This window comes from Ranitomeya variabilis, chromosome 8 (genome assembly GCF_051348905.1).
Source record: "Ranitomeya variabilis isolate aRanVar5 chromosome 8, aRanVar5.hap1, whole genome shotgun sequence".
NCBI lineage: Eukaryota > Metazoa > Chordata > Amphibia > Anura > Dendrobatidae > Ranitomeya > Ranitomeya variabilis.
In genome coordinates this window covers 204,805,271-204,829,873 of record NC_135239.1, presented here as the reverse complement: position 1 = coordinate 204,829,873, position 24,603 = coordinate 204,805,271, and the positions used below count along the sequence as shown (strand labels likewise).

The window sequence follows — 24,603 nt, the reverse complement described above, 5'->3', positions numbered from 1 at the left end:
CCGACTCTTCAACCTGTCTGTGCCGGAACATACCGCTATGCGGAGTTATGTTAAGGAGTCTTTGGAGAAAGGGCATATTCGGACATCTTCTTCACCGTTGGGAGCGGGATTTTTTTTGCTGCTAAGAAGGATGGCTCCTTGAGACCCTGTATTGATTATCGCCTCTTGAATAAGATCACGGTCAAGTTTCAATACCCTTTACCTTTGCTTTCCGATTTGTTTGCTAGGATTAAGGGGGCTAGTTGGTTTACGAAGATTGACCTTCGGGGGGCGTATAATCTTGTTCGTATTAAGCAGGGTGATGAATGGAAAACTGCGTTCAATACGCCCGAAGGCCATTTTGAATACCTTGTGATGCCGTTCGGGCTCACTAATGCTCCATCTGTTTTTCAATCCTTCATGCATGATATCTTCCGGACTTATATTGATAAATTCTTGATTGTATATTTGGACGATATTTTGATTTTTTCTGATGATTGGAAGTCTCATGTGGAACAGGTCAGGATGGTATTTCAGATCCTTCGTGACAATGCTTTGTTTGTGAACGGGTCTAAGTGTCTCTTTGGGGTGCAGGTTTCTTTTTTGGGTTTTATTTTTTCTCCTTCATCTATTGAGATGGATCCGGTTAAGGTTCAGGCCATTCATGATTGGATTCAACCCACGTCCGTAAAGAGCCTTCAGAAATTTTTGGGTTTTGCAAATTTTTATTGCCGTTTCATTGCTAACTTTTCCAGAGTGGTTAAACCCTTGACCGATTTGACGAAAAAAGGTGCTGATGTAACTAATTGGTCCTCTGCGGCTGTTTCTGCCTTTCAGGAGCTTAAACGTCGATTTACTTCTGCTGGATGTTTCCCTTCCGCTTCAGGTTGAGATTGACGCTTCTGAGATTGGCGCAGGGGCCGTTTTGTCCCAGAGGGATCATGTTGGTTCCTTGACGAAACCGTGTGCCTTCTTTTCCCGTAAATTTTCGCCTGCTGAACGCAATTATGATGTCGGCAATCGTGAGTTGTTGGCTATGAAGTGGGCATTTGAGGAGTGGCGACATTGGCTTGAGGGAGCTAAGCACCGTATTGTGGTCTTGACCGATCATAAGAATTTGATTTACCTCGAGTCTGCCAAGCGGCTGAATCCTAGACAGGCTCGATGGTCCCTGTTTTTCTCCCGTTTTGATTTTGTGGTCTCGTACCTTCCGGGTTCTAAGAATGTTAAGGCTGATGCCCTTTCTAGGAGTTTTTTGCCTAATTCTCCTGAGGTCCTTGAACCGGTCGGCATTCTGAAAGAAGGGGTGGTTCTTTCTGCTATTTCCCCTGATTTACGACGGGTTCTTCAGGAATTTCAGGCTGACAGACCTGATCGTTGTCCAGTGGGGAAACTGTTTGTTCCTGACAGATGGACTAGTAGAGTGATTTCTGAGGTTCACTGTTCTGTGTTGGCTGGTCATCCTGGTATTTTTGGTACCAGAGACTTGGTTGGTAGGTCCTTTTGGTGGCCTTCTTTATCACGTGATGTGCGTTCTTTTGTGCAGTCCTGTGGGACTTGTGCGGGCCAAGCCTTGTTGTTCCCGTGCTAGTGGGTTGCTTTTGCCTTTGCCGTTCCCTGAGAGGCCCTGGATGCATATTTCTATGGATTTTATTTCTGATCTTCCGGTTTCCCAGAGGATGTCGGTTATCTGGGTTGTTTGTGACCGGTTTTCTAAGATGGTTCATTTGGTGCCTTTGCCTAAATTGCCTTCCTCTTCAGATTTAGTTTCGTTGTTTTTTCAGCATGTGGTTCGTTTGCATGGTATTCCGGAGAATATTGTGTCTGACAGAGGTTCCCAGTTTGTTTCTAGGTTTTGGCGGGCCTTTTGTGCTAGGCTGGGCATTGATTTGTCTTTTTATTCTGCATTTCATCCTCAGACAAATGGCCAGACCGAGCGAACTAATCAGACCTTGGAGACTTATTTGAGATGCTTTGTGTCTGCTGATCAGGATGATTGGGTGGCCTTTTTGCCATTGGCCGAGTTTGCCCTTAATAATCGGGCTAGTTCGGCTACTTTGGTTTCGCCTTTTTTTTGTAATTTTGGTTTTCATCCTCGTTTTTCTTCTGGGCAGGTTGAGCCTTCTGACTGTCCTGGTGTGGATTCGGTGGTTGACAGGTTGCAGCAGATTTGGGCTCATGTGGTGGACAATTTGGTGCTGTCTCAGGAGGAGGCTCAGCGTTTTGCTAACCGTCGTCGGTGTGTTGGTTCCCGGCTTCAGGTTGGGGATCTGGTCTGGTTGTCTTCTCGTCATGTTCCTATGAAGGTTTCTTCTCCTAAGTTTAAGCCTCGGTTTATTGGTCCTTATAGGATTTCTGGGATTATTAATCCGGTGTCTTTTCGATTGGCGCTTCCGGCCTCTTTTGCTATCCATAATGTCTTCCATAGATCTTTATTGCGGAAATATGTGGTACCCGTTGTTCCCTCTGTTGATCCTCCGGCCCCTGTGTTGGTTGATGGGGAGTTGGAGTATGTGGTTGAGAAGATTTTGGATTCTCTTTTTCGAGGCGGAGGCTTCAGTATCTTGTCAAATGGAAGGGTTATGGCCAGGAGGATAATTCTTGGGTTTTTGCCTCTGATGTCCATGCTGCTGATTTGGTCCGTGCCTTTCATCTGGCTCGTCCTGATCGGCCTGGGGGCGCTGGTGAGGGTTCGGTGACCCCTCTTCAAGGGGGGTACTGTTGTGAATTCTGCGTTTGGGCTCCCTCCAGTGGTTGTAGGTGGTAATGCAGTTGTCCCTGAGTTGCAGTCCTGGTTTGGTTCCTTCTGCCTTCTGCCAAATCAGCAAAGATAAGTGTCTGGTTTTGTTTCTGTGGCACACATGCTGTGTGCTTAATAATTCTGTGCTATTCAGTGTTTTTTTTTGTCCAGCTTAGATTGTGTCAGTATTTTCTCAGTCTTGTTGGATTCTCTGGAGTGGCAGATATACATTCCATGTCTTTAGTTAGATTGTGGAACTTTTTGTATTATCTGCTGTGGATATTTTTGGAAGGGTTTTAATACTGACCGCTTAGTATTCTGTCCTATCTTTCCCTATTTAGCTAGAGTGGCCTCTTTTGCTGAATTCTGTTTTCTGCCTGCGTGTGTCTTTCCTCTCCTACTCACAGTCAATATTCGTGGGGGGGCTGCCTATCCTTTGGGGTTCTGCTCTGAGGCAAAGTAGTATTCCTATTTCCATCTATAGGGGTATTTAGTCCTCCGGCTGTGTCGAGGTGTCTAGGGTTTGTTAGGCACACCCCACGGCTACTTCTAGTTGCGGTGTTGGTTCAGGTTTTGCGGTCATTACAGTTTCCACCTACTCCAGAGAAAGTTCATGCGGCTCCAAAGTCACCGGATCATAACAGCTCCGCTCCATACACCTTGCACACACGGCTTCCGCTCCGCACACCTCGTACACACCCAGCTCCGCTCCATACACCTTGCACACACGGCTCCGCTCTGTACACCTCGTACACACACGGCTCCGCTCCGTACACCTCGTACACACACGGCTCCGCTCCGTACACACACGGCTCCGCTCCATACACCTTGCACACACGGCTCTGCTCTGTACACCTCATACACACACGGCTCTGCTACATCCACACAAACCACTCCTGACCCCACACAAAACCTTACCCTCGTTCAGCACCATGAAAACCAGCAGAGTCCTGCACTACACAGAGGTCCTCCCGTCCCGATCATGTGACTGACTCCTCCCCTCCTGTGACCTCATCCTAGGTCCTGTGCGGCGTGCGCACAGAGCAGCAGCAGCCATAGTTGTGGTGTGCGGCTCTCTGCGGTGGAGGGGCTCTCTCTGCTTCGGGACAAGTGCAGTCCCACCTGCGACCGCGGTAGTTACGCTGCTGACACTTGGGATTCCACGCGCAGCACTTTCTCTGAGCCGGCTGTCAATTTGACAGCCGGCTCAGAGAACGGGACTATAATCTCAGTGTGGGGGCGGCAGAATGCCGCCGACGAGGAGCCTCCTTGGACCGCCGCATCATCAGGCGGCCCGCTTGCGCCCCCCTGTCGGCTGCGCCCGGGGCACATGCCCCGGCTGCCCCCCCGGATACGCCACTGCCTGTGCTCAGTTAATAGACGTTTCTGCTTTTCTCCAGCTCTGAACGGTTTATTATTTTGCAATCTAAAAGCCATTTTCAAAGCCTCTGGAGTCTCCGTCTGGGAGCTGCGGCCGCACGCCGACCTTCTGACAGGACGGGGACGATTAGCAGCGCGTCCGCCTACATCAGAGGCTCCGGGATCGCAGGATTCCATATTTTATATCTCAATGGCTCGGTCGCAGTTTCTGTCCTGAGGGGGGAGACATTGGTCACAGAAAAAGGAAATAAATATGCACAGACTGCTACACGGTGCCTCTGTCTGGGCCTTCCAGGACGTGTCCTCCATTTATCTGCGCTTTTCAGAAAAGTTCCCATGCTCGAGTTCATATGAGTTCATCCAGCAGAGGGCGCATCACCGCGACTCGAGGTAATTACAGGACATTCCCCTGCATTCCATTCATTCACCAAATTTTACAGACAGGAGCACAGCTGCATTAGCAGAGCTCCTGGGTGTAAAATGATTTAACCCCTTCAGATGGATTTACAGCGTGGGACAAGACTGATCGACGGAAGGTATGGAATATTGTTGTTTGTTTTGTTTACATTTATTTCAGGTAACAAGGGTCTTCAGGTGGATTGAGAGTATAATAAAATATTAAAACACCCTGTGTCTTTATTTCAGTAAAATACTTTTGAATGTGTGTGTTTTATTAACCATTTCGTACTATTGGATTAATAATGGATAGGTGTCATAATTGACGCCTCTCCATTATTAACCTGGCTTAATGTCACCTTACAATAGCAGGGTGACATTAACCCTTCATTACCCCATATCCCACCGCTACACGGGAGTGGGAAGAGAGAGGCCAAGTGCCAGAATAGGCGCATCCTTCAGATGTGCCTTTTCTGGGGTGGCTGGGAACAGATGTTTTTAGCCAGGGGGGGGTCCTATAACCATGGTACCTCCCTAGGCTATTAATATCTGCCGTCAGTCACTGGCTTTCCCACTCTGGCGGAGAAAATTGCGCGGGAGCGCACGCCATTTTTTTCTGGGATTTAACCCTTTAATTTAATAGCTAGAGCTTCAGAATTTTACACACAGACACTTGTTACATTAGTAAAGAGGAATATGTAATAAAAAAAGGGATATGAGATGGTTTACTGTATGTAAACCATGTCTCATATCATGTCGGGTTTGTGAAGGAGAGAGCAAAAGCCGGCAATTGAATTACTAGCTTTTATGCTATCTTGCGCTGAATATATATATATATATATATATATATATATATATATATATATATATATATATATATATATATACACATACACACTCACCGGCCACTTTATTAGGTACACCATGCTAGTAACGGGTTGGACCCCCTTTTGCCTTCAGAACTGCCTCAATTCTTCGTGGCATAGATTCAACAAGGTGCTGGAAGCATTCCTCAGAGATTTTGGTCCATATTGACATGATGGCATCACACAGTTGCCGCAGATTTGTCGGCTGCACATCCCAAAGATGCTCCATACAAGGCAGGATGGATCCATGCTTTCATGTTGTTTACGCCAAATTCTGACCCTACCATCCGAATGTCGCAGCAGAAATCGAGACTCATCAGACCAAGCAACGTTTTTCCAATCTTCTACTGTCCAATTTCGATGAGCTTGTACAAATTGTAGCCTCAGTTTCCTGTTCTTAGCTGAAAGGAGTGGTACCCGGTGTGGTCTTCTGCTGCTGTAGCCCATCTGCCTCAAAGTTCGACGCACTGTGCGTTCAGAGATGCTCTTAGGCCTACCTTGGTTGTAACGGGTGGCGATTTGAGTCACTGTTGCCTTTCTATCAGCTCGAACCAGTCTGCCCATTCTCCTCTGACCTCTGGCATCAACAAGGCATTTCCGCCCACAGAACTGCCGCTCACTGGATTTTTTTTCTTTTTCGGACCATTCTCTGTAAACCCTAGAGATGGTTGTGCGTGAAAATCCCAGTAGATCAGCAGTTTCTGAAATACTCAGACCAGCCCTTCTGGCACCAACAACCATGCCACGTTCAAAGGCACTCAAATCACCTTTCTTCCCCATACTGATGCTCGGTTTGAACTGCAGGAGATTGTCTTGACCATGTCTACATGCCTAAATGCAGTGAGTTGCCGCCATGTGATTGGCTGATTAGAAATTAAGTGTTAACAAGAAGTTGGACAGGTGTACCTAATAAAGTGGCCGGTGAGTGTATATATATACCCCTATTCTATGTGTACACTGTTATTCTACCTATTCTGTCAGTGTGATTTTACTGTACACCGCACTGAATTGCCGGCTTTTCTCTAGAGAACACCGGTTCGTATTTCTCTTAAGTCACACTGCTGGTCCGTGTGTAATCCGTAATTTTCTTGCCCCCATAGACTTTCATTGGTGGATTTTTTGCGCAATACGCTGACAAACGCAGCATGCTGCGATTTTCTACGCCCGTAACATGCCGTATATTACGGATGCGTAATATACGGCAGATAGGAGCTGCCCCATAGAGAATCATTGGGCCGTGTGCAATGCGTATTTTCTGGACGTATTTTCTGTGCTCATACGTCCGTAAAACTCGCTAGTGTGACGCCGGCCTAATACTCAGTTTGCGATTTGTATTAATAACAAAAAAAAAAAAAATGTTTTTGGACAGGGGATCATCACTTTCATTTTTCCCACATTGCGATCCTCTTAGTATATAGATGAAGGCGGGAGCGTTTTTTCCGAGCTGCGATCAGTTCATTAGTAACGTCCTGGCAATGCAGAATAATTGGCCGCCACATCCCTAATTATACGAGCAGCAATAAGAGAACGTCCCCAGGTGCCTTTGAATTAAACATTCGGCCGCTGCAGGCGCGAGTCCTTTGAAAGCGCCGGCAGCCGGAGCGGCGTCTGAGCGCGGAGCGGCGCTGCCTTCTGCTCCTCGTTAGCTTTAGCCGCGGCGGCCGCAATCACAGCGAGCATCACAAAGACTAGAAAGCTTGTCACAACACAGGACGACGCTTTTGTTGTTCGTCTCGTCGGGGTGCAGCGGGATTATTGCAGATTTTCTCCTCCGTCTTCTGTTATTTGTTTTATCATGTCAGGCAGAGGAGATGTCGGGAAGAAATAAGAAATACATTTGCAGAATTTAATGGCGGCGCCGCGTGTACAACGGCTCCGGATCTGATGATTTAACCCTTTCTCCTGCTTTACCACTGGCGTCTAGAAAGCCATAATTTTAAGGGCGTGATCACACAATTAGATATTCCACTCGCCATGAACCCGCCGCCAGCCACGTTGTTTTCTTCCGAATAATCTTCTTTCCCTCGTGACGGATTCTTTTCATCGTTCTGTCCTTGCTGGGATAGATAGAAGAATTCCTGCATGGATTGATTTCTTTTAGCTTATCTAACTAAACAGAGCTGCAGTGTAAAGTATGGCGGATAGAACAAAACTGCTATTTGTGCTTCCAACATGGAATCTAATGCCTGAAATCCATCTTTTTTTCTAATACACAACGCATCCAAGCAGGGCCCTTCTTCTCTTTTGAGGTTCCTTTGTTGCCGTTCAAGAGCTAGAACTTTTTTTTTCTATTTTTCGGTTGATAGAATAGCATCTCCTTTGAAGGCCAGCCACAAAAGCCCACCCCATCCCCCTAAACATCTGACACGACAATACCATTGACACTCTGCAACGGTTACTTTGGATCTAATGGCTCATACCTAGGATCTATTAAATCTAAAGACGTCCAAAATTCTGTAGCGGTTGATCACTTCCTGCATCTCTGTAGCCGCCCTCAAACCGCCTTGTTTCCAATACAGAGATCCAAAATCCCCTGCGGACACAGAGCTAATTGATAAAATTTGGTGTACCTACATCAGCCACTAGAGGGCACTTAGGAGCTTACTGAATAACTGTGCAGATACTATATATGCAGTGAGCTCCCCCTAGTGGTGGATTGCAGCTCAGCCAGTTATTTAAATGGACCTGAGCTGCAATACCAGACACAAACCATGGACAGATGTGACGCTGTGTCTGGAAGAAAAAAAAAAGTAGTCTCATCCTTTAATGAATGTCTCCATAATTTGTAACAATAATAAAGCATCTTCCCCAAGATTTTTCTTGTTCTTCTGTGCATCTCCGTAGCACTGAAATACTGCTGTCTATTAGCTTTTGCCAGTCATTACTTTCAAAGCTGCATTACCATTTCCTTCATTGGATGATAATAACCATTTCTTCTTTTTCTAATTCGGCACTGAACTTATTTTTTTATTTTTTGTTGGGAGTGGGAGCAATAGTAATTTTTCTTTCTATTTTCGGTGAAATTAAATTTCTATGCAAAAAGCCAATTGTCAATGCAGTCTTGAGGGTCTATGTAGAAACACACTGAAATATCGCAATTGCAGAATTCCGAATGGCCCATAAACGCAAAAAGCTTTTACAATTGTTTGTTTTTTTAAATCCAAAACTTCTGTATATTTTACATTTGCATAAGGAATCAGACTTACTACTTGATAGAATTCTGTCCGCCTGCAGTCACCACTAGGGGGAGCTCAGTGCACATGGAGATTTGTGCTTATAGGGAACAGATTCAATCTGTGTACACTGAGCTCCCCCTAGTGGAGGATGCTGGTAGCGGTTATGACAGCTTCAAATAAAAGGGGTAGCAGTTCACCATTAACCCTATAGCGCCCTGAGCGCATTACCCTAGACATCCTCTGTATAACTGCACCCCTCTTATTTACTATGTGGCATGTGCAAGACTACAAATGTATCCCTTTTTTATAGTACACACGTATACACAACATAGGGAGGACAATGGGACACGGACGAGTCGGCCTATTGTTTAGCCTCTACTCCAGATCTCCTAGACAAAAAAAAAAAAAAAAGATGCAGTCAAATCAAACTAGTAATTAAACTCCTATACCCCATGCGAAGACTGTAGCACTATAAAAGGGGATGCATTTTTAATTTAGGGGTCCTTTTACATATCAAAAGGTCCCATAAAGTGGAAAATCTCTTCTCTGGAAAATAATTCCCCACCTGTTGCACATTGCAGGAAGATTTTCACTTGGTCTTAAGGGGCACTAAAATGCAGAAAAGGGACACAAAAAAAAAAAAAAAAATAAAAATAAAAATTTCATATCCTGGCCTCCCCCCTTTTAAATGTCTGCAGCAGGAGCCTCTCCCCTTTCAAATGTCTGCAGCAGGAGCCTCTCCCATCCCAAACTCCAATCCCCTTGACTGAGGAGGCATGGCTCCATCTGGCTACTAACTAAAAACACTGAATGATCAGCAGGAAATTATTTTCTGAGCCAGAATTTTGGTGCATTTTACATAGAAAAAAATAAATAAATAAAAAAATTTTTTTTTTTACAAAATATAAAATTATCCTCCTTCTCAAAAGTTAAGTGGCATTAATATGGTTGGAAGCAGCTAATTTCTCCAGGATCCAATGAACTTTTTTTTTTTTTTTAAAAGCCCAATTTTTTTTTTTTTTTTTTTTAAAGACAGAAATCACCACCACTCGCTGTGTTACCATTTTATTTTGCTTTTATTGCAATGTCTTCTAGTTTTATTCATACAGTTGATGTCTACTCATAAAAATAAGACCTATAGAAATACTCTTATATCGGCATTAAAACAAGGAGGTGTGAACACTGCGCTGGCAAAAGTGAAAAGGAGGAAAGGGAGGGAGACATAGGCAACTTTACTTCCCCGTTTGCTGGGACTTCTAGTTCCCCTTGTAGCAGAAAAAGAAAACATGTCGCCTACAGCTGTTACACAACACTTTAAAAGGGATTTTGGCACACAAGTAACACGATTACAAGCAACATCTGTGGCACACGGCAAAGCCAGGATGATATGCCCATGCCACATATTACCGTACACGAGAAAATGGCATAAGGATGGCACCGTATAGAAGTGGTCTCCAACTGGCAGCTCTCTAGCTGTTGCAGAACAAGAACTCTCAGCATGCCCTGGCCGCCAGGTGATGCTGGGTAATGTAGTCTTGCAATAGTTCAATGGCGGCCAATTAGACACCTCTTCCCTATTAATTAAAACCATTCGTTTTTTGTTTTTTTTTGACTCTCTGCTGCCACCTACAGTGCCAAGACACAACTGCACAATGTTAGGTGGACGGTATATAGACGACGTTTCCCATTTTTTCATTGTTTTTTGGGGGGGTCTGAACTAGGAAACTAAACCACACAGAACCCCACTAATATATGATTTATAAAGATTTCTTAAAGGGGTTGTCTAAAATTAGAATTTTTTCTTTTTTTTTTTTCTTTTCAAGAAACAGCGCTACTCCTGCCCATTTATTTATTTTTTACATTTTTTTGTATTTTATTTCAGCTTGACATCAGCTGTAATACCAGACACAACCTGTAGACAGCAAAGGCGCAGTTTCCTAGAAAAAAAAAAAGTTGTTTTTTTTTTCTTCAAATAATCTTAGAAATGTTTTTATTTAATTTTCTAGGATAAGGAGGAGTGTGAACATCAGAATACATAATGGCCGTCAGGAAACACCGAGCATCTACGTGGCAGAAACAATAAGGGCAGGAACATGTGCGGGATCAGTACTGGGTACAATGAAAGATGAGGGACAAACATGCAGCCCCCCCCAAGATCCCGAAATACAGGGGTTCTAATAGGATGAATATACGTTTGTCCAGTGTATACGGTATATACTGTAGATGGTTATCCATACCTATAAAAATACTGTTCTGCTCCTTTAAAAAATAAATGATTTCTCTGCATTGATTTAACCCTTTTTCTAATGCAAAAAAATAAACAAAATTCTGGGATAATATAAACATCCAGACCTATTATCTCAAATATGCGAGATACTACATTAATATATATTATTTTCTTAATGGCTCTTCTGCATAAGAAAGATAAAAACCACGGATGACAAAATGGTCACTTCTGACAAAGCAACCTTGTGTATTTATTGAAATTAAGATAAGCGGCGCCCAATGTAGTGATTTATTTTTTCTCACCCTTTTTAAGATCGTGTTGAAATGATCCATAGTGAGTCTTAGACCCCCAGATAACGCACAAGGTTTCACTGTCACAATGTCACCTAGATCTAAAAAATCTTATCAAGTATCACATAGCTTCTTTGGTGTCAAATAAAAGCTCTTTAAAAAGGCAACCATCATAAATAATATGGCACTACTACCCACATTGTGCCCTTACTGCAATCTACATTATCATTCATCAGTTCAGGATATTTGGGGTCTAGATCATGGGACCTTTAAAGACTGGATCGTTCATTACTTTAACGGTTTTCCTTTAAAACAGCAGCCAATAAAACTCTGTCTGAAGTCACGACCCCCGATTATGGGCAAGAGGCACGTGCGGGTACCAAAGTGGCACAAACAGAGCTCAAAATTATCAGTTTGAGCAAAAGAATATATAATAAATGCCATGATATGTTATCTAGAATGATGAGTCCCTACTCACTGATCCTGCTCATAAGTCTTTGAAAAAGTTCTTGTCACTTCCCATAAATAAGTAATTTTTTTTTGTTACCTGGTGTAAACGCCGCTGTTCTCCTGAATCCGGCGATGTCTTTCTCTTGTTCCTGCGACTCTCCGTTCCTGAGATATGACCCCTTCTTCACTATATATAAATCTAGTCCGTTTTAGCCAACTGGGCGTGACGCACAAGAACACGCCTACGAGGAGCTTAAGACCACGTCCAATTGGCCAAAGAGTCTAGTTTTAGATCCAGGCAAGATGGAGGCTGCATCTCAGGAAAGGAGAGGCGCAGGAACAAAAGAAAAACATCGCAGGATTCAGGAGAACAGCGGCTTTTACAAACAGCTAAAAAAATTAAAATACATGTTTATGGGAAGAGACAGGCCCCCTCGAAGGACTTTATGTACCAACTAAGCCCCCCCCCCTCCCGCAAACAAAAAAAACCCCACACACCTCGGCCTACTATTGTCATTTCTAATATCTGGGGATCCCATCAGGGTCTTCTGCAGTGGAAAGGACAGCAGCCCACAAGTGAGGAAAGTACCATTTAAGGCTTTATATAAATCATGTTTGTAGTGTATTATACATATAGCATCATTGTGAGGGTCAGTATAAGTGTACTGACATTCTGGTAGCCCGTGAAGGAAAACCCAAGAGTTGGCCCCATACCCACCCCATGTATTCCTGGTATGAGAACCATTTTTTTGTGACTTCATATCATATAAAACTGTAGTGACATGTAGTTTCATATTTTACCACTAGATGGCAGAAATGTCTTGTTAGTGTGTAGTGTGCACAGTGTCAGGATTCGTAAGTATTCCTGGTGATAGCGGGTGGACACGTGACAGCAATCATGCGATTTCCAGACTTCCGGCCACATTCCGACTAGACGTGCTCGGCCTCTCTCAATGCAATGGAATTGAAAGAAGCCGACACGTCTAGTTGGCATGTGACCACCTGTATGCAAATCAGATACTTACAGCCACATGACTTCCCGATATCCTGGAGTTGGGACGTAGCTATAAGGTGTAAAGAATCTGCAATCCTACCTGGGTAATGGAGCTGGAGGGCCCAAAAGGTCCCGCTACCACATGGCACATCGGTGGGTTGAATCCCATCCTGTTATAGATCACCAAAAAACAAGAAAAAAACCCCACTCTGTACATTCTTGGGACCCCTGAATCTCACTTCTGTATGTTACCAAGGCCCTTAAAGGGGTCGATTATTGTTAAGAAATCATGGCGGCTCCACATCTGTCTGTGGATTTTGCTTTTTACGTTCAAGTGAATAGGGCTGAAATGCAATACCACACACAACCTGTGGACAGGAGTGGCGCTGTTTCTTTAAGGATGGAAATCACTAACAACCCTACCTCTTCTATTACTCTACCGTGCCCTATATATTATCATGGCCCCTGAATCCTCTTGTATCTGGCCTCGTGTTGACGCAGTAATTTACACATTGCCATGCCTCCTTTGCCGTACACCCTGGGTCAGAACTTACGGATAATATTCATGATTGGCACTGATCATACATGGCACTTTTAGACCAAGTTCTGTATGGACGGACGGTGGGACCCCAGAAACATTACTCCCTCCCCAGATGGCCCCTCTAACACTGATTGGTTCGGTCTATAAAACTATTCTGATGTAATTGCACTTCCCTTTTTTTTTTTTTTTGGGAAAAAGTAGTCTGCATCATAGGGGACATGGACAGCCTGCAACATTCTCCAACAGTCCTAATAAATTGTCCTATTTCTACTAATTAAATTAGTAAGAAATGACTGTAAAGTGCTACATACTGTGAATGTGAAAGCTCAGAACATAGAGGAGGGGTCCTACAGCTCACCGGGGCCCCCCGATGTGTGTGCTCACACAAATCTTCCTCTTCCCCCAATCGTGGAGACACAAGAAATGCCTCCTGGGAATCGGGCATGCAAATGAGCTCTCCTCCAGGAGGACGAACGGTGTCTCTAGTGACACCTAGTGGTGGCAGGTAAGGGCACACTCCAGCTAAACAAGGGTCATGAAAGAGGAAATCCCCACCAGGGTAAAATGCAGCACCATAAAAGGGACCCACTGTGATCTATAGGACCCCTCTGCTGTTCACTAAGGGTAAAGGGGGGCTCACGTATAGGTCATAGTGGTCTACAGATGAGCTACGTACTCTTCTAACCCCTCATTATCTAGAATCAGGGGGTACAAGCCAAGACTATTCTATGTATCCTGCCCAGGAGCGGGCATCGGCTATAATACGGGCATGGAGCAGGCGATATATGCAGTGACATTATCCCGGCGAGATCTTACACGGCAGACGCGGATATGATATATAAGGGGGTGGGTGATATAATGGTGTACTGCCCCCCATCCCGGCTCTGCCATGTCGTGGACGGCAGCACAGAAGATTAAGGACAGATGGACGGATTGGCACAACACGTTACAACACACGATAAGCGGCGCCTGCTCGCATAGGCGGCTTCTTAGATGACGGTTTCGAACAAAGTGGCTTTGTCTTTGCCGAGCGTGATCAGCGAGTCGGGAGGGAGCAGTTTGGTTTCTGCCTCAGGGGTCAGGTACTCAAGATGGTGGTGACCCCACACCGGGGTGGTGAGGTGGTGCCAACGCTGAGAGCGGGAAAAAAAAAAAAAGAAAAAAATAACCTTAGATTAGATAACCCTTATAATGAAGAAGAAAAAAAGAATAAAAATGAAATAAGAATAATAAATAAAATAGAATAAATAATAATAATAAATGTTTAATGATAAAAAATAATTACAACAATATTTTGTTTTATTTTCATCATTAACATTATTCTTCATTATAAGTGTTGCCTAATCTAAGGTTTTAGTAATAATATTTATAATATTATAATTAATATAAAAACATAAGATTAGGCAACGCTTATAATGAAGAATGTTAATTATGAAAATAAAACAAAATATTGTTGCAATTATTTTTTATCATTAAACATTTATATTTATTATAAAATTTTTATTATATTATTTTTATTATTAATAAATAATAAATATTATCCACAATGGTAAAAAAAAAAAAAAAACAATCTCAAAAGAAAAAAAAAAATCTTTCAAGCACAATATGGTAAACTTAAATTTGTTTCATTTTGCAAAAATAGTAAATAAATCATAAAAATTTTTATTTTGACATTGATGTTACTAAACAGTAAATCTGGCCAATATATTGGATATACGTCAAATTTATCTGCCGATAAAAGCCCTTCATTGGAACTGAATGACATTTTGATGAACACACATTTTTGGGACACTGACCTCCCGTAGAGACCCTTTGGATGTTAGCAGCTTGCACACAACAGTGAGCGGGATGCAGAGCATAGAAGCCAAGGCCAGACCCCAGCCGATCGCGTCACCCCACCAGGGATACACATAGGTTTTGTTGTAAGTCAGAGGCTTGTAGTTAACCACATGAAAGACGAAAATACCCTAAAACCAACAGGAGAAACAAAACAAAACAAACAAACAAAAAAAAAAATAGATTAGCACTGAAATATGTAGTACTGATCACCACCACTAGGTGGCACTCTGATACCATCCATAAGACACCACCATTCTCCTTTCCGCAGAGATCCAGTGTATGCTAGAGGGGCAGACATCATTGGTGCAACCGCACAGGGGCCCAAGAGGTCAGGGGGCCACTACCACCTCCGAAGCAGGAGTGGTGCATTATGATGAGTTACTGCACTGCACAGGGGCTCTTCTGTCCGTCTCCCAGCAATGGCTTGATAGGTTTCACCAACATTGCCATAGTGACTTCTAATCTTTATCATAACTCACCACGCAGACAAGAGGCGTAATCACTGACCAGCACCACTTCATGTAAGGGAGAGGCCGGTAACCGATCATCCGAGCAATGTCATCCATAAATCTGTCCGCGCCTGAAGAGAACGAAATCCGTAATCAGCACAATGTCATATACAATCAGACTGCCCAAACATGGAAATGGCAGTATTATAGTAGTTATATTCTTGTACATAGGGGCAGTATTATAGTAGTTATATTCTTGTACATAGGAGCAGTATTATAGTAGTTATATTCTTGTACATAGGGGCAGTATTATAGTAGTTATATTCTTGTACATAGGGGGCAGTATTATAGTAGTTATATTCTTGCACATAAGGGCAGTATTATAGTAGTTATATTCTTGTACATAGGAGCAGTATTATAGTAGTTATATTCTTGTACATAGGGGGCAGTATTATAGTAGTTATATTCTTGTACATAGGGGCAGTATTATAGTAGTTATATTCTTGTACATAGGAGCAGTATTATAGTAGTTATATTCTTGTACATAGGGGCAGTATTATAGTAGTTATATTCTTGTACATAGGGTCAGTATTATAGTAGTTATATTCTTGTACATAGGGGCAGTATTCTAGTAGTTATATTCTTGTACATAGGGGCAGTATTATAGTAGTTATATTCTTGTACATAGGGGGCAGTATTATAGTAGTTATATTCTTGTACATAGGGGCAGTATTATAGTAGTTATATTCTTGTACATAGGGGCAGTATTATAGTAGTTATATTCTTGTACATAGGGGCAGTATTATAGTAGTTATATTCTTGTACATAGGGGCAGTATTATAGTAGTTATATTCTTGTACATAGGAGCAGTATTATAGTAGTTATATTCTTGTATATAGGAGCAGTATTATAGAAGTTATATTCTTGTACATAGGGGCAGTATTATAGTAGTTATATTCTTGTACATAGGGGCAGTATTATAGTAGTTATATTCTTGTACATAGGGGCAGTATTATAGTAGTTATATTCTTGTACATAGGGGCAGTATTATAGTAGTTATATTCTTGTACATAGGGGCAGTATTATAGTAGTTATATTCTTGTACATAGGGGCAGTATTATAGTAGTTATATTCTTGTACATAGGGGCAGTATTATAGTAGTTATATTCTTGTACATAGGAGCAGTATTATAGTGGTTATATTCTTGTACATAGGGGCAGTATTATAGTAGTTATATTCTTGTACATAGGAGCAGTATTATAGTAGTTATATTCTTGTACATAGGGGCAGTATTATAGTAGTTATATTCTTGTACATAGGGGGCAGTATTATAGTAGTTATATTCTTGTACATAGGGGCAGTATTATAGTAGTTATATTCTTGTACATAGGGGCAGTATTATAGTAGTTATATTCTTGTACATAGGAGCAGTATTATAGTAGTTATATTCTTGTATATAGGAGCACAGTATTATAGAAGTTATATTCTTGTATATAGGAGCAGTATTATAGTAGTTATATTTTTGTACATAGGAGCAGTATTATAGTAGTTATATTCTTGTATATAGGAGCAGTATTATAGAAGTTATATTCTTGTACATAGGGGCAGTATTATAGTAGTTATATTCTTGTATATAGGAGCAGTATTATAGTAGTTATATTCTTGTACATAGGAGCAGTATAGTAGTTATATTCTTGTACATAGGGGGCAGTATTATAGTAGTTATATTCATGTATATAGGAGCAGTATTATAGTAGTTATATTCTTGTACATAGGAGCAGTATTATATCAAAATAAGGAGAAAAAAAAGTTTACTCGAATTTAAGAATAACATGGTATAAATTTTATTTAACGACAATTAAAAACATACAAAATAGAGCATCAATAATATTCAGGATAGGCAGTATAGGGTGATGCGCACATATAAAGAAATACTAAGTACTGGAGGCATTTAATAAACACGCCTCTCTAGCAGGTGAGCAGTGCTATGAAGTAATATGATACAGTGGAGGTAGCATATAAGGTAAAGCAGATAGCCAAGGTGGCTCTAATACATGTAATGCAGGCTCGTACGCTGCTGCAAATGCAGCCCCACATGTAACATCAAATGGAAACCAACTATAGCAAGGCTTACCGCAATGTGCACAGCACAACAGACCCGTGTGGGACGGTGGATGACCCGACGCGCGTTTCGTGTCCGAAACTGGACACTTCCTCAAGGGGTAACAAGGGGTATATTCTTGTACATAGGGGCAGTATTATAGTAGTTATATTCTTGTACATAGGGGCAGTATTATAGTAGCTATATTCTTGTACATAGCAGCAGTATTATAGTAGTTATATTCTTGTACATAGGGGCAGTATTATAGTGGTTATATTCTTGTACATAGCAGCAGTATTATAGTAGTTATATTCTTGTACATAGGGGCAGTATTATAGTAGGTATATTCTTGTACATAGGGGGCAGTATTATAGTAGTTATATTCTTGTACATAGGAGCAGTATTATAGTAGTTATATTCTTGTATATAGGGGCAGTATTATAGTAGTTATATTCTTGTACATAGGAGCAGTATTATAGCAGTTATATTCTTGTACATAGGGGCAGTATTATAGTAGTTATATTCTTGTACATAGGAGCAGTATTATAGTAGTTATATTCTTACACATAGGGGCAGTATTATAGTAGTTATATTCTTGTACATAGGAGCAGTATTATAGTAGTTATATTCTTGTACATAGGAGCAGTATTATAGTAGTTATATTCTTGTACATAGGGGGCAGTATTATAGTAGTTATATTCTTGTACATAGGGGCAGTATTATAGCAGTTATATTCTTGTACATAGGGGCAGTATTATAGTAGTTATATTCTTGTACATAGGGGCAGTATTATAGTAGTTATATTCTTGTACATAGGGGCAGTATTATAGCAGTTATATTCTTGTACATAGGGGCAGTATTATAGTAGTTATATTCTTGTACATAGGGGCAGTATTATAGTAGTTATATTCTTGTACATAGGGGCAGTATTATAGTAGTTATATTCTTGTACATAGGGGGCAGTATTATAGTAGTTATATTCTTGTACATAGGGGCAGTATTATAGTAGTTATATTCTTGTACATAGGAGCAGTATTATAGTAGTTATATTCTTGTATATAGGAGCAGTATTATAGAAGTTATATTCTTGTATATAGGAGCAGTATTATAGTAGTTATATTCTTGTACATAGGAGCAGTATTATAGTAGTTATATTCTTGTATATAGGAGCAGTATTATAGAAGTTATATTCTTGTACATAGGGGCAGTATTATAGTAGTTATATTCTTGTATATAGGAGCAGTATTATAGTAGTTATATTCTTGTACATAGGAGCAGTATAGTAGTTATATTCTTGTACATAGGAGCAGTATTATATCAAAATAACGAGAAAAAAAGTTTACTCGAATTTAAGAATAACATGGTATAAATTTTATTTAACGACAATTAAAAACATACAAAATAGAGCATCAATAATATTCAGGATAGGCAGTATAGGGTGATGTGCACATATAAAGAAATACTAAGTACTGAAGGCATTTAATAAACACGCCTCTCTAGCAGGTGAGCAGTGCTATGAAGTAATATGATACAGTGGAGGTAGCATATAAGGTAAAGCAGATAGCCAAGGTGGCTCTAATACATGTAATGCAGGCTCGTACGCTGCTGCAAATGCAGCCCCACATGTAACATCAAATGGAAACCAACTATAGCAAGGCTTACCGCAATGTGCACAGCACAACAGACCCGTGTGGGACGGTGGATGACCCGACGCGCGTTTCGTGTCCGAAACTGGACACTTCCTCAAGGGGTAACAAGGGGTATATTCTTGTACATAGGGGCAGTATTATAGTAGTTATATTCTTGTACATAGGGGCAGTATTATAGTAGTTATATTCTTGTACATAGCAGCAGTATTATAGTAGTTATATTCTTGTACATAGGAGCAGTATTATAGTAGCTATATTCTTGTACATAGGGGGCAGTATTATAGTGGTTATATTCTTGTACATAGCAGCAGTATTATAGTAGTTATATTCTTGTACATAGAAGCAGTATTATAGTAGCTATATTCTTGTACATAGGGGGCAGTATTATAGTGGTTATATTCTTGTACATAGCAGCAGTATTATAGTAGTTATATTCTTGTACATAGGGGCAGTATTATAGTAGGTATATTCTTGTACATAGGGGGCAGTATTATAGTACTTATATTCTTGTACATAGGAGCAGGAGCAGTATTATAGTAGTTATATTCTTGTACATAGGAGCAGTATTATAGCAGTTATATTCTTGTACATAGGAGCAGTATTATAGTAGTTATATTCTTACACATAGGGGCAGTATTATAGTAGTTATATTCTTGTACATAGGAGCAGTATTATAGTAGTTATATTCTTGTACATAGGAGCAGTATTATAGTAGTTATATTCTTGTACATAGGAGCAGTATTATAGTAGTTATATTCTTGTACATAGGGGGCAGTATTATAGTAGTTATATTCTTGTACATAGGAGCAGTATTATAGTAGTTATATTCTTGTACATAGGGGCAGTATTATAGTAGTTATATTCTTGTACATAGTGGCAGTATTATAGCAGTTATATTCTTGTACATAGGAGCAGTATTATAGCAGTTATAATCGTGTACAAAAGGGGAGTATTATAGTAGTTATATTTTTGTACATAAGAGCAGTATTATAGTAGTTATATTCTTGTAGATGGAAGCAGTATTATAGTAGTTATATTCTTGTAGATGGAAGCAGTATTATAGTAGTTATATTCTTGTACATAGGAGCAGTATTATAGTAGTTATATTCTTGTCCATAGGGGCAGTATTATAGTAGTTATATTCTTGTCCATAGGGGCAGTATTATAGTAGTTATATTCTTGTTCATAGGGGCAGTATTATAGTAGTTATATTCTTGTACATAGGAGCAGTATTATAGTAGTTATATTCTTGTTCATAGGGGCAGTATTATAGTAGTTATATTCTTGTACATAGGAGCAGTATTATAGTAGTTATATTCTTGTCCATAGGGGCAGTATTATAGTAGTTATATTCTTGTTCATAGGGGCAGTATTATAGTAGTTATATTCTTGTACATAGGAGCAGTATTATAGTAGTTATAGTCTTGTACATAGGGGCAGTATTATAGTAGTTATATTCTTGTACATAGGAGCAGTATTATAGTAGTTATATTCTTGTACATAGGGGGCAGTATTATAGTAGTTATATTCTTGTACATAGGAGCAGTATTATAGTAGTTATATTCTTGTACATAGGGGCAGTATTATAGTAGTTATATTCTTGTACATAGGAGCAGTATTATAGTAGTTATATTCTTGTACATAGGGGGCAGTATTATAGTAGTTATATTCTTGTACATAGGAGCAGTATTATAGTAGTTATATTCTTGTAGATGGAAGCAGTATTATAGTAGTTATATTCTTGTACATAGGGGCAGTATTATAGTAGTTATATTCTTGTACATAGGGGCAGTATTATAGCAGTTATAATCATGTACAAAAGGGGAGTATTACAGTAGTTATATTCTTGTACATAGGGGGTAGTATTATAATAATTATAATACTACCCCCTATGTACAGGAATATAACTACTATAATACTACCACCTCCCTATGAACAAAAATATAGCTACTATAATATTACCCCCTATGTACAAGATTTTAAGTAGAGATGGGTGGACAACTGGATGTTCAGGTCTGGCGGGTTCAGCCAAATAGTTTCAAAAAGTTCGGGTTTGGGCACCAGATAAGTACCTGGACTAGAACCCAATTCACTTGAATGGGGGGGCCCAAACATCTAATAAAGTACTTTATTCTGGCTGTGTCTTTATTTACCATATAACTATAGGATTAGTAATGGATAGGTCTCTTATAGACGTCTCTCCATTACTAATCCGTGGGCTTGATGTCACCAGACAATACAAAGGTGTCATCAACTCCACAAATATGAACTCAACTTGCCACTGCTACAGGGCAAGTGGGAGGAGCTGGACAAAGCGCCAGAATTGGTGTATCTAATAGATGTGTCTTATCTAGGCAGCTATTTTTAGGCTGGGCGGGCAATATCCATGGCCCCTTACCAGCCTGAGAATACCAGCCCCCAGCTGCCAGCTTTAGCTTGGCTGGTTGTCAAAAACAGGGGGGAAACCCCACGCCGTCTTTTTTTTTTTGACTGGCGGTGATGATTTTACTGCCAATCAAAAGCAGTGTTTGGCGTCCTGTTATGCACATGACAGTGCGACAAACACCCGGTGTTCGGGGGGCTGAACCCAAACATGCTAGTGAAGTCAGTGTTTGATATCCGTGACCGAACAGTAGGTGTTCGGTACGGACGCTGAACTTTACTTTCTCTAGTCACCTTCCACGACGGCATATGGAGGTTGCCTCTTTGCCCTAATGGGGAACAGGAAATGGAGAGGTTAAAAGGCCCTCCCACCTCCCTCTCACCAGTGTCTTTTCCTGTTCCCCATGGGACAGGAGAGGTTTACTTCATATGCAGTGGTGGCCGGTGACTGCTGCATCTAACAAGCGTCGGCTTGTGTGTAACCGGGCAGCATGGGGTCGTATCTTACCTCCCCTCTTATGCTGCTCCCGTCGCACCACGCTGCGGTGTCCTCGGGACCTGTGCCTAGCCTTCCCGCGCCCCCGTGAGGGCAAAGCAGGCTAGTGTTTCCTGACCGGAGTCCTCCTGGAGCTCTCCGGTCTCTTCCCCTCCAACACGCTGCTGGCAACCCGGAAGTGATCGCGCGCGTCACTTCCGGTCCTTTCTGCGCTCCCTGGAGGCACTTCCGCCGGCGGTGTCTCGTGCAGGACGGCGTCCTCCACGCTGGACCATGGAGGGGAAGAGGTGTATCCACATCGCTGGGGGCAGGTGCATACCACTGTGTATAAAACCTGCCAGAAAACGTCGCAGGTAAGACTGTTCCTGTCATGGAGAGCGTTACCTGCCCTGCGCTTGCAGAGCCCAGCGCTGCCCCTGCCACAGTAAGTGCCGCAGGGACAGGGGTCCTTAGATAGTAATTTGGGGTATCCTTGGTCACTCTCTCTCTCCCCTCTCATTGCAGGGAGAAAGGTCTACCCCCAAAACTACTGTTAAAAAGAAGTGTGCCATCTGTAATATTAAGCTGCCACCTTCATGGGAGAAAAAACTCTGCAGGACCTGTACTGACAAAGTTGTCAGGGCAGAGCAACCTTCTTTGCTAGAGGAAATCCGGTCCCTGGTCAAGCAAGAGGTGCAATCCTCCCTAGCAGCCTTTACCCCTCCAACCCCTCCGCCACCCCCTCCGCACTCTCCAGCCAAAAAAAGGAAGATCCAGGAAGAGGATTCTGAATCTGAGTCAGACCTCTCTTATGCCTCATCCTCAGGTCGTCAGGAGGAATCTGCATCCTCTATTTCATCTGAGGCCAGAAAATATCTCTTTTCTTCTGACTGGATTGAGGACTTAGTAGCCGCAGTACGCAGTACTATGGGGCTGGAGGAGGAGCCAGAACCACAGTCCATACAGGACCAGATGTTTGGTGGCATAACTAAGGGTAAACGGGTGGGGTTTCCAATCCACCAGAATATTTCTGATATGATTGACCAAGAGTGGGAATTACCTGAAAAACGCCTCAGTACTCCATCCGAGATGAAGCGTAGATTCCCCTTAGAAGGCGAAATGACCAAATGGGATGTCCCTAAAGTTGACTCTCAGGTGGCAAGAGTGGCTAAAAGAACGGCTCTTCCATTTGAAGACTCGTCGCAATTAAAGGATCCGATGGACAGGAAGATTGAGAGTCTATTAAAGAAATCATGGGAGACCTCCTCGGTAGCCCTCAAAGCTAATATCGCATCAACATGCGTGGCTAGAGCTCTATTCCGCTGGATAGGTGAACTGGAGTCTCGCATATCCCAGGGCACTTCAAGAGCTGAATTATTAGACTCCCTTCCTAGTCTCAGAGCCACGGGTTTCCTAGCAGATTCTTCGATGGAAACTATCAGAATTGCTGCAAGGTCGTTAGTACAGACTAACTCGGCCAGAAGGGCGCTGTGGTTAAAAATGTGGTCTGGTGATATCACCTCCAAAGCCAAGTTATGCGCCATACCATTTAAAGGTAACTACGTCTTCGGGCCTTCTCTTGATGACATCTTGGAGAAAGCAACCGATAAAAAGAAAGCCCTCCCAGAACAAAAAACTCCCAAAAAGAAGTTTTTTCGTCCCTTTCAGGCCCAAACCTCTCAGAGAGGGAAAGGCAAGTCCGGGAGGTGGAGTTACCCGAAGGGAGGGGGGAGAAACATCCTCATCCCTCAACAACAGCAGCAGCAGTCTCAACAGGAGAAACGGTGACTTCGATCCAGTGGGGGGGAGACTTTCAAAATTTTACTCCCAGTGGCAAAACATCACCTCTTGCCCCTGGATCCTCAATGTCATCAAAGAGGGTCTCCTAATAGAATTCATTTCCTCCCCCCCACGGGGTCTAAAAGTCACCTCCCTACCCTCCCTGAAAGATCAGTCAAATTTGGCGTACGGTCTCAGAGCCTTAAAGATGTCAGGTGCGATATCCCAGATACCAGAATCGGAGAGGGATCGCGGCCACTACTCTCGCTTATTTCTGGTTCCCAAGCCATCGGGCGAGTCCCGTGTCATTATAAATCTAAAGAATCTCAATCGGCATATAAAGTACCGAAGATTCAAGATGGAATCAGTGAAGAATGCCATCCCCTTGATAGGTCCACACTCCTTCATGGCCACTCTCGATCTGAAAGATGCCTACTTTCACATCCCCATTCACCAGAGACATCGCCAATACCTCAAATTCGCTGTGCAGAGAGGGCGTCTGCTAGAGCCAGATCCCCTACAATCAGAGAAGGCATGTCTCTTGTAGGCTCGATGACAGCCTGCTTTCAATCGGTACCATGGGCCCAGGCCCATTCCAGAATTCTTCAGGCACATATCTTGCAGAATTGGGACGGTCATCCCAGTTCTTTAAACAAGAGATTGTACACACCAGGTCGTGTCAAGGCCTCCCTGGCATGGTGGATGTCCCCAAAAAATTTACAAAAAGGGGTCAGCTGGACGCAAGTCCCACTGACCACAGTAACAACGGACGCCAGCCAGAGAGGCTGGGGGGCCATGATAAATCACACCCCTTTCCAAGGTCTCTGGGACCAGTCAACAAGCAAGAAATCTTCCAACTACAGAGAGCTAAAAGCTGTAGAAGAAGCCCT

General features: G+C 42.1%; 1 protein-coding gene across 1 annotated transcript in view; it reads right to left on the bottom strand.

Annotated features, from left to right (window-relative positions):
• Positions 1 to 10,490: 10,490 nt before the first annotated feature.
• LOC143787563 (sodium- and chloride-dependent creatine transporter 1-like) overlaps positions 10,491 to 24,603 on the bottom strand; it is a 52,387-nt gene continuing 38,274 nt past the window's right edge. The window contains exons 12-14 of the mRNA XM_077276420.1: positions 15,358 to 15,458; positions 14,836 to 15,006; positions 10,491 to 14,172 (exon numbers count right to left, since the gene is read on the bottom strand). Coding sequence (XP_077132535.1) covers positions 14,029 to 14,172; positions 14,836 to 15,006; positions 15,358 to 15,458 — 416 coding nt within the window. The 3' untranslated portion in view covers positions 10,491 to 14,028. The remainder of the gene's footprint in view (positions 14,173 to 14,835; positions 15,007 to 15,357; positions 15,459 to 24,603) is intronic.